Consider the following 10239-nt stretch of genomic DNA (forward strand, 5'->3'; position numbering starts at 1 on the left):
GCCATGGGTGCCCTAGCCTGCAGCAACGCCATGGCACGCAAGAGGAAGGGGCTTGCCCACAGGCTTTGTAAGCTCTGCCCGTCGGAAGGGACGAAACTCACAGGCCTTAGGGGGGAGACGAGGATCCCCCCAAAAGGCAGCGGCCGCCGGACACAGGTGCACCTGTGTCGACAGACCGCTCCAATGGAGGGACACCTCGCAACCCTTCACCGTTCCTCCATCAAGGGTAATGAGGGGGAAAAACTATTCAGGCAGTTTCTGGCAGAGAAAGATGCTGTTCACCACTTGATAAGCTCTCCATGCATTTCGGGAAAGAAAGGCACTGGGGCGGCGAGCTGAGAACCAGCGCGGCCCGCCCCAAGATACCAAACTCCAGATTCCAACCGAGACTGAACGGGACACGGTGGAGGTTCCACTCGAGCCCGGCAGCCTCGGCGGCCCGTTTCCGCATAGCTGATAATTCTGGATCCGGCTCGGGCAACATTGAACTCCCGGAGGGAGACAATGCAGCCGAGTCATCATCTCTAGAAGTCAGCTCACCCTCCGATGCTGCAATCGGCGTCCTGTCCTCCAGGGGAGCCCCGAGTGAAACCGCTGGCCCACCCATTACAGATGGACCAGCAGACAACACAGGAGGCTCCAGTGGTTGCAGTGGAAGGGAGGAGTGAGGAGCCCACAGGGAATGGTTACCGGGCGGGACATCCAACACTATCCTCCGGTCACCCATCCCACACAGCACCCGAGGGTGGGGCATGGTAATGGGGACTCGCTCTCCGCGAACGAAGGCGAGTCTCGCCCTCAACACTGCGACAGTCATGTTCCCACAGTGAAAACATGAGCTGTCCACAAAAGCTGTCTCAGCGTGCTGTAAGCCAAACACGTGACACAACAGTTGTGACCATCAGAGAGAGACAGAGAACGACCGCACCCAGAAACGCACGGGCGGAATGACATCTTGAAAAAGACGCAAACCCACCCGTGTTGCTCTTTCAGAAAATAGGACCGTCACCAGTGCCGGAGCACACAGGGGAATGACCGCGGCAACACTGAACAGAGAACTGAAACAGTGAAGCACTCACTTTTCCGCCCTCTAACCAGCCATCAACACACACAAACATTTAGAAATTTGTTGCTGTTAAAACAGCAGTTGAGAGCTCAAAGCTCGCGATCACCGCTGCACTCGCGCTGTAGAACACCAGCACTGGGAGAGTCTTCCTGAAGAACACCGACACACTCGCTCGTTGTAGACAACAGCACTCTCAGAGACATCAAACGATCGGCTCCGAAGCGAAAGGCAACTAGTGCGTGCATCCACTTCCGTATTTATACCCGCGCCGCGGGGGCGGAGTGTGTGATGCGAATCACGCACGCCAATTACATTGGCTCGTTCAATAGTACTCGAAGATGATAGGCTCCCTAGCCTGATCCCATTTCAGTCGCGTCGACTACGTCCGACGTTATCGACTGAAAGGGAACTATAGAGCCAAACTAACTAAAATTATAGTGTTGATGATTTTAGACAGGACAAAAATTAAATCTGGGTAACTTGACAAAATTCTATCTAGTAGGAATGACACAATTATTTTAGTAGAGATGGGATTTATGGCTCTTTGAGGGGATCCGGATCTTTGCGATCCGTTCCTTTCAAAGAGCCGTTCAAAAGAACGGCTCTTTTGGCTCTTTTTAAATATTTAGTCAGTTTTAAGAAGTCAGCTTTGGGGGCATCTCAGTTTATCCTGGAAATAATCACTGGGAGGAATGATGAGGTGAGATTTGTAGTCAAATAATTAAAACTCAGATATCACACACCAATATCTGAGTTTGAATTATTCTGAAATATTGATTATTACCTCATTTGTCATGTGTGGACTATATTCCATAGGGTTGCACAACATCCCTCTGCTTAGAAAGTGACATCACTATTTTGGATTTACCTTTAGTACAAAGTGTGTGCATGTGTAAAGCTATGTTGACTTATGTTATTCATACAATACCTACTCACAAATAAACATCAAAAACAAAGCCGGCTGCAATGAATTTCTGTGCAAAACAGCTTTTACTACAAACACTTCCACACAAGAACATTGTTATCACAAGAACATTTTGATAAAAAACAAAAAATATTTAAAGTTGTAAATATATACTGTAGATACAATAACATGAACATGAACACAAAATGCAATGTAAATAAATACAAAGCAGTTCCTTACTTTATGGCTTTTTCTGCATCTCTTTCTTGTCCTTGGGCAAATTTGCATTAAGGAAGACAAGAGCTCTGACCTTTTTGGGCTTAAGGCGACTTCTCCTCTCTGAGATTATCTGTCCAGTTTTCGAGAATATTCTCTCAGAGGGAACTGATGTCGCCACAACACAAAGCTTCTTGGCCATCAGCTTGCTAAGCCTGGGGTAAACAGGGGCTCGACTCTCCCACCACTTGAGGGGATCCTCATGTGTTGGAAGAAGAGGCTCCTCCAGGTAGGCTCGCACTTCCATGACAGCATCGGCGGTTGGATTCCTGGCTTCCACTGTTCCGGCTACCTGCTCATAGGGGTGGGAGATATAACAATGGGAGATACAATTTTTATGTGATTAGATTAGATTAAATTAGATTCAACTTTTGTCATTACACAGTGTAAGAGAACAGAGTAATGAAATGCAGTTTAGCATTTAATTAGTAGTGACAATAGTAGATTTGCATATGTACAGTATGTGCAGTATGTACAGATTAAACTGATTTCATTCTAGAGATTTTTAGAGACAAAAATGTGAATTATTGTTGCCACCCTTACTTCCTCATGGAAATAGCTCCAAACTATTGATCCAGCACCACTGCCTGCTCCTTCCAGTCCTTCCACAGCTGGTTGCTGTTGGATGGATGTGCCACTGCTAATTCTTGCTGCTGCAGTTGACAGCCTTTGAAACGTCTCATCTGCTGTTCTGCCATCAGGGAAGGCCATCCTCTTAAAGCGCGGGTCAAGTGCAGCAGACTCTGCTAGTATGTGGTTGGCATGAATCTTGTGGAATCGCGATGACATACTCGCACACAGACTGTCGATCACACCTTGCGCTGCCGCTGTTGTAGTGTTTCGCCGGAAATCAGCGGTGGCTCTTTGAAGTCCCCTGGCCAGCACTATGACCTTCGAGGCTGTCAAGTAGCTGGTAAAAAAAAAAAAAAAAAAACTTTAATGTTACAATTTTAAAGCTGAAACAATGGTAAATATTACAATGTATTAAACAGATATAATTGTGGTATCAAATATCCATATTTTTTTTTATCAGGAAACTGGCATGCAGGCTACATAAATCTACTGACAATGATATATATTCCAGTGTATTACACAGATATAATAGATATAATTCTAATATGGTATAAAATATTCATAATTTACTATCAGGTACTATGCATGCATGCTAAAGAAATATACTGCTGTGCAACCGAGCTACATACCTTTCTGCACTGAGTTCCACAGTGACTTCCTCAAATGGTTGCAAGATTGTGCACATTTCTTGCACTGTGGTCCATTCCTCCTGGGACAGGTGGCGGACAGGTGCATTGGTGACGGCCAGGGTGGAGATTATGGCATTTTTACTGGCAATAAAGCTTTTCAACATGTAGTAGGTGGAATTCCACCTTGTAGGACAATCCTGTTTCGGTCGGAGCTCCTCCATCTTCATTTGTAGTTGAGTCTCCTTCAGTTTTTGTGCCCCCACGGTGCTTCTGTGAAAGTATTCCACTGCCTCTTTCACCTTATCAATGATGGGCTTTGAAACTTGCAGGGCATCTCTTACCACCAGGTTAATAGTATGGGCCAGGCATGGTAGGTGCATCCATCCAATGGTTTTTATAGCCTTAGTAACATTTGCCGCATTATCGGTTAGGCAGCACACTACTTTCTTGTCCACCCCCCACTCTGCTGCAACACTAAGCAGCTGTTGTGCAATGTTGTCTGCTGTGTGCCGCTCACTGAATTCAAAACAGTCCAGGAGGCAGGAGGCCACACGGAAATCCTCGATAAAATGGCAGGTTACAGACATATATGATACTGTCGTTCTTGAAGTCCAACAATATGTGGTTAAACAGACAGCTGGTACTTTTGACACCCTTCTCTTCAAAGATGCTGTCTCCGTGTCATACATATCCGTGACCTTCTGGGCTAGTGTCTTCCTACTTGGAGGAATGTAGGAGGGGTTGAGCGCCTGTGAATATTTTTTGAATCCTGTGTCCTCCACTATTGAGAAAGGCTGGAAGTCAGTGGCTATCATCTTTGCCAGCTCTTCGTCTATCTTCTCCTGTCTTAATGGGGTCAAGACAGGAGGTAAATATTGACTGATGGATGTCTGCTTTCTTTTTGGTCGTGCCTGGCCAGGCGATGTGGTGGGCCCAGTGGGGTCAGAGGCTGCTGTGGCTGCAGTTGCACTTGATGTGGAGGCAGAGGAGGCAATGGACACATCAGTGTCACTGTTGTTGTCTGAGTCTGGCTCTGCTCTCAAACCTGTGAGCTGCAGTGTTGGGTGTTGAGTCTTCAAATGCCGGTGTAAATTATTTGTTGACCCAGACTTAAATGAAATTACTTTGTGACAAATGCTGCATTTAGCCTTACTGTTTTCTTCGTGAGAAAAGTGCACCCAAATGCTGCTCCTTTTCCTCTGGCTCATTTTCAGACGTGTCACGTGTGTGTCTTCTTAGTTCGAACTTCGAACGACCCGCTATCCGCTATGACGTTGGCACTGAGAGGCACTCGCATGTGTGTTTTTTTTTTTTACTGGAGTAACCATGTGACGGCAGCGTGCACAAGTCATTGGCTCCGCTCCTACCCAATGACAGAGGCACGTAGGTTTTTTTTTCACTGGAGTACTCACGTAAAGGATGCGCGCGCGACCGCGCGTGCACAACTATCATGCTAGGCAGTAGCAGTGGCACCCCTGCGCTGAGTGCGCCCCTTCCACTATAACTGAGGAGCTAATTTGTGTGCATCTGTGTGAAACACGCATAGGAAAAAAAGAACGACAGAAAGAACGGCTCCCCTCCAGCCGCGACTCGGCTCCCATCGTTCATGTTTATGAGCCGTTCAAAAGAATCGGTTCGTTCGCGAACGTCACAACTCTATATTTTAGTAGTCTTGACCAAATTAATTTAAGTTCATACAGCAAGATTACAACAAATCATTTCGAACAAATTCGATTGTGTTGGATAAATATAATTAAATTTCGTGGAAAACCTTTCCTTAATTCAATTAAGTTGGTTCAACAGATTATTTTTTTGAGTGTGTCTGTTAGATAACAACACTGGAGAGCACTATGTTCTTCACGCGCACAGTAACTGAAATTTAAAACTGTTAAAAGAAAAGGCTCAATAAACGATTGCATAGATAGATACTGTATAATACCTTTCCTTTGTGCTTTGAACTTTTCAATTCAATTCAATTCAATTCAAATTTATTTGTATAGCGCTTTTCACAATACACATTGTCTCAAAGCAGCTTTACAGAAATTGCATTTCGGAAATGTACATAGAAAAATACAGTTAGTTAATCAAGTATTAATTTATGGCATAACATATCGCCGGCTTTGAGTCGTCTCTTCACAGGCGTCGAGTCGTCTCTTCACAGGCGTTGGGGCATCTGAAGTCTCCGTGAGAGGCTGGATACAAACTGGAGCTGACGAACGCTATTTACCTCGGGACTAGCGTCCCGAGATAACAGCAGAAAGGCAGATGGGAAATAATTAGCATAGCTGATGTTCATAATGTTAATGCATTCGAACTGATTCAGCAGTATCAAAGGTTAAGCATTAAGTGAATGCTTGGTTAAAGAGATGCGTCTTTAATCTAGTTTTAAACTGGGACAGCGAGTCTGAGTCTCGTACAATATCAGGAAGGCTATTCCAGAGTTTAGGAGCTAAATGCGAGAACGCCCTCCCTCCTTTAGTGGACTTAGATATCCTAGGAATGACCAGAAGCCTCGAATTTAGTGATCTTAAAGAGCGCGATGGATTGTATGGCGATAGAAGGTCTGTTAAATACACAGGAGCTAAACCATTTAGGGCTTTATAGGTCAGTAGGAATACTTTGTAATTGATACGTAACTTAATAGGTAACCAGTGTAGAGATGATAAAATAGGTGTTATATGATCATATTTTCTTGATCTAGTAAGAACTCTAGCAGCTGCATTTTGCACTAACTGTAGCTTGTTGATTGAGGATGTAGGACAGCCAGCTAATAAAGCATTACAGTAATCTAGTCTCGAGGTCATGAATGCATGAACTAACTTTTCTGCATCAGAAACAGATAGCATGTTGCGTAGCTTAGCAATGTTTCTAAGGTGGAAAAAGGCTGTTCTTGTAATATATGAAATATGACTTTTCAATGCGGACTCGACGTGCTGCACACTGTGACTCCGTGTTGCTTCAGGCGGATCATTCTTCGCTCGGGATGCGCATAAGCGCATTGTGCCGCACTGTATTGGAGTCTTTCATAATCATATCATAATACTTTTGCGCAATGAAAGATTATTAATAGCCTTTTTTGTTCTGTTCTGTCCTATCTATCATATGTTGCTGCCTCATGAAACAGCTGTGCTATACATTTAAAAAAGTCTTAATTTTATAGTAGACTATATATATAATAATTGATCTTTCTGATTTTTATCTTGTTTTTCATGAATGTATTTAACAACAATACAAAGAGCAATGTGTAACGTTTTACCAGATTTAGTGCTACACTTATTGTCTCTTTGTTCCCCACTAAATGTTTTTTTTCACTAAATGTTCAGATTTTATACAATTATTGTTTTTCTAGACTAAAGTTATCCACTAATCTAGTTTATAATATAATTTTTGTCATAGGTTATGATCATATATTTTTTTATTTGTTGTTTTTCCTTATAATGAAGTTGTCTGTACAAAAGATTGTGTTCAACACACAAAAGAGTGATTATCAGTTCAACACACAGAGCTATAGAAATTGTACTTGATTTTAAAAAAAACTGCGCTGGTATCGGTCGATACTCCGAATTTTTGGTATCGGATTGGATCGGTTCAGAAAAAATGGTATCGGGACATCCCTAATATTTTCTGGTAGGCTATATCTAAATTACCCAGGAGCTCTGTTGACATAAGCTTTGCTTGATGAATTGAGTTGTTGAACAGAGTAGGAGAGAACGCAACGTTAGCCAGCTAGCTAAAGCTCCGGTGGAAAATTATTAGCTAACGCTACGGAGGCCATAATATTTTTGACTCATGGCTGAAGTTAAGTTTCTCTAGCTCTCCCCAGCTTGGCAAAAAATGCATCTCAAAATGCATCAAATTAATGCTTTAAAATATGGAATATTTAAAATTTTCTTCCGGGGGAGCATGCCCCCGGACCACCCTAGAGGGGTAATATCTTTCTCAACTTTTTCAAACCTGACCCATTTTCATGCCTGTTACTGAAAAACAATTCTGAGTAACCAACACATTTTTGAACGGCAGTGTACATTCAGTAGGTTATTATTAATTGCAATATAAACACTGTCAGAGTGTTTCACCTGTATCCGTGATGATCCCAGAAGAACACGCTGCGTACACGCGTTTCACCTGTATCCGTGATGATCCCAGAAGAACACGCTGCGTACACGTGTTTCACCTGTATCCGTGATGATCCCAGAAGAACACGCTGCGTACACGCGTTTCACCTGTATCCGTGATGATCCCAGAAGAACACGCTGCGTACACGCGTTTCACCTGTATCCGTGATGATCCCAGAAGAACACGCTGCGTACACGTGTTTCACCTGTATCCGTGATGATCCCAGAAGAACACGCTGCGTACACGTGTTTCACCTGTATCCGTGATGATCCCAGAAGAACACGCTGGGTACACGCGTTTCACCTGTATCCGTGATGATCCCAGAAGAACACGCTGCGTACACGTGTTTCACCTGTATCCGTGATGATCCCAGAAGAACACGCTGCGTACACGTGTTTCACCTGTAGCCGTGATGATCCCAGAAGAACACGCTGCGTACACGTGTTTCACCTGTATCCGTGATGATCCCAGAAGAACACGCTGCGTACACGTGTTTCACCTGTATCCGTGATGATCCCAGAAGAACACGCTGCGTACACGCGTTTCACCTGTATCCGTGATGATCCCAGAAGAACACGCTGCGTACACATGTTTCACCTGTATCCGTGATGATCCCAGAAGAACACGCTGGGTACACGCGTTTCACCTGTATCCGTGATGATCCCAGAAGAACACGCTGCGTACACGTGTTTCACCTGTATCCGTGATGATCCCAGAAGAACACGCTGCGTACACGTGTTTCACCTGTATCCGTGATGATCCCAGAAGAACACGCTGGGTACACGCGTTTCACCTGTATCTGTGATGATCCCAGAAGAACACGCTGCGTACACGTGTTTCACCTGTATCCGTGATGATCCCAGAAGAACACGCTGCGTACACGTGTTTCACCTGTATCCGTGATGATCCCAGAAGAACACGCTGGGTACACGCGTTTCACCTGTATCTGTGATGATCCCAGAAGAACACGCTGCGTACACGTGTTTCACCTGTATCCGTGATGATCCCAGAAGAACACGCTGCGTACACGTGTTTCACCTGTATCCGTGATGATCCCAGAAGAACACGCTGCGTACACGCGTTTCACCTGTATCCGTGATGATCCCAGAAGAACACGCTGCGTACACGTGTTTCACCTGTATCCGTGATGTTCCCAGAAGAACACGCTGCGTACACGCGTTTCACCTGTATCTGTGATGATCCCAGAAGAACACGCTGCGTACACGCGTTTCACCTGTATCCGTGATGATCCCAGAAGAACACGCTGCGTACACGCGTTTCACCTGTATCCGTGATGATCCCAGAAGAACACGCTGGGTACACGCGTTTCACCTGTATCCGTGATGATCCCAGAAGAACACGCTGCGTACACGCGTTTCACCTGTATCCGTGATGATCCCAGAAGAACACGCTGCGTACACGTGTTTCACCTGTATCCGTGATGATCCCAGAAGAACACGCTGCGTACACGCGTTTCACCTGTATCCGTGATGATCCCAGAAGAACACGCTGCGTACTCGTGTTTCACCTGTATCTGTGATGATCCAAGAAGAACACGCTGCGTACACGTGTTTCACCTGTATCCGTGATGATCCCTGAAGAACACGCTGCATCAACGTGTTTCACCTGTATCCGTGATGATCCCAGAAGAACACGCTGCGTACACGTGTTTCACCTGTATCCATGATGATCCCAGAAGAACAGGTTGGCAGAGGGGGAAGAGAGAGAGGATGGAGACAGAGAGGGAGAGAGAGAGACAGTCGGTAGGGGCTCGCCGACCCCAGAGCACGCCACCATGTGATCTTCCGCCAGTTGGATGGCCTGGTCCAGCGACGTCGGGCGGTGGCACTGGACCCATTGTGCAGTCTTCTTGGGCAGCTTTCCAATAAACTGCTCCAGTACCACCTGGTCGATAATCTTCTCGACGGCGCTTCCCATGGCCATCAGCCATCTGCGGCAGGAGTCCCGGAGCTGTTGCGCCATCACGAAGGGCCGGCCGGACTCCTCTAGGGTCAAGCACCGGAAGCATTGCCGGTGCTGTTCAGGGGTCCGGCCGACCCGCTGAAGAATGGCGTTTCGTAGATCTTGATAGACCAGGAGATTCGAGACTGGCAGTTGGTGGGCTGCAATCTGCGACTCACCGGATAGCAGCGGGATGAGACGCAGGGGCCAGTCTCCTTTGGGCCACCCCCGGGCCTCGGCCGACCTTTCAAACAGGTCCGGGAACGCCTCCGGTTCGTCTTGTGGACCCATCTTCCCCAGGGTGAGCGGCGGGGCCGAGGCCGACTCTTGAGAGGGGGTGGCTGGAATCTCCCGGTCTAAACAGCTCCGGAACAACTCGCGGTCTTCCTGCTGGCCTTGGAGCAGCATCCGGAAGCGCTGCTCATGCTCGTCCTTTACGCTCAGCAGGGCTTGATGTTGTTCCCTTTGAAGAGCCGCGAGTGATTGGATGATCTCCGCAAATGGCGATGCTGACGGGTTCTGCATGGCGGCGGCAGTCTCCTTCTTCCCGGGTTTCGGCACCAGTGTAACAAGGTTCAAAGTAGTGTGGTGGGAAGAAGAAGACGGGGTCGGCGAAACTGGAACTCGTACGGCTTTTATTACTCAGAATAATAATACAAAACAAAAGGCGTGCACACAGCGCATTCACCGTAGGGTGGCTACAGCACAACACA

At 46.2% G+C, this 10239-nt stretch overlaps 1 protein-coding gene across 1 annotated transcript; it reads right to left on the reverse strand.

Annotated features, from left to right (window-relative positions):
- Nucleotides 1-2211: 2211 nt before the first annotated feature.
- On the reverse strand, nucleotides 2212-4263 carry LOC143714388 (E3 SUMO-protein ligase ZBED1-like). Its single transcript, XM_077205495.1, has 3 exons — nucleotides 3449-4263; nucleotides 2790-3156; nucleotides 2212-2538 (listed from the first exon to the last, which is right to left on the reverse strand). Exons 1-3 carry the CDS (start codon nucleotides 4261-4263, stop codon nucleotides 2212-2214), a joined length of 1509 nt encoding a protein of 502 aa, XP_077061610.1.
- Between the last annotated feature and the right edge of the window lie 5976 nt (nucleotides 4264-10239).

Source organism: Siphateles boraxobius, unplaced genomic scaffold, assembly GCF_051911475.1.
Source record: "Siphateles boraxobius isolate OS27281-9 unplaced genomic scaffold, OSU_SipBor_1 54, whole genome shotgun sequence".
Classification (NCBI taxonomy): domain Eukaryota; kingdom Metazoa; phylum Chordata; class Actinopteri; order Cypriniformes; family Leuciscidae; genus Siphateles; species Siphateles boraxobius.

What these genes read in the sequence shown, in the direction of transcription:
- LOC143714388 (XM_077205495.1), bottom strand. Translation starts at nt 4,263, where the DNA reads ATGATAGCCACTGACTTCCAGCCTTTCTCAATAGTGGAGGACACAGGA. An exon ending in GTGGAACTCAGTGCAGAAAG is followed by an intron (nt 3,157 to 3,448) that starts GTATGTAGCTCG and finishes TTTTTTTACCAG; the next exon opens with CTACTTGACAGCCTCGAAGG. An exon ending in GGAGCTATTTCCATGAGGAA is followed by an intron (nt 2,539 to 2,789) that starts GTAAGGGTGGCA and finishes CCCTATGAGCAG; the next exon opens with GTAGCCGGAACAGTGGAAGC.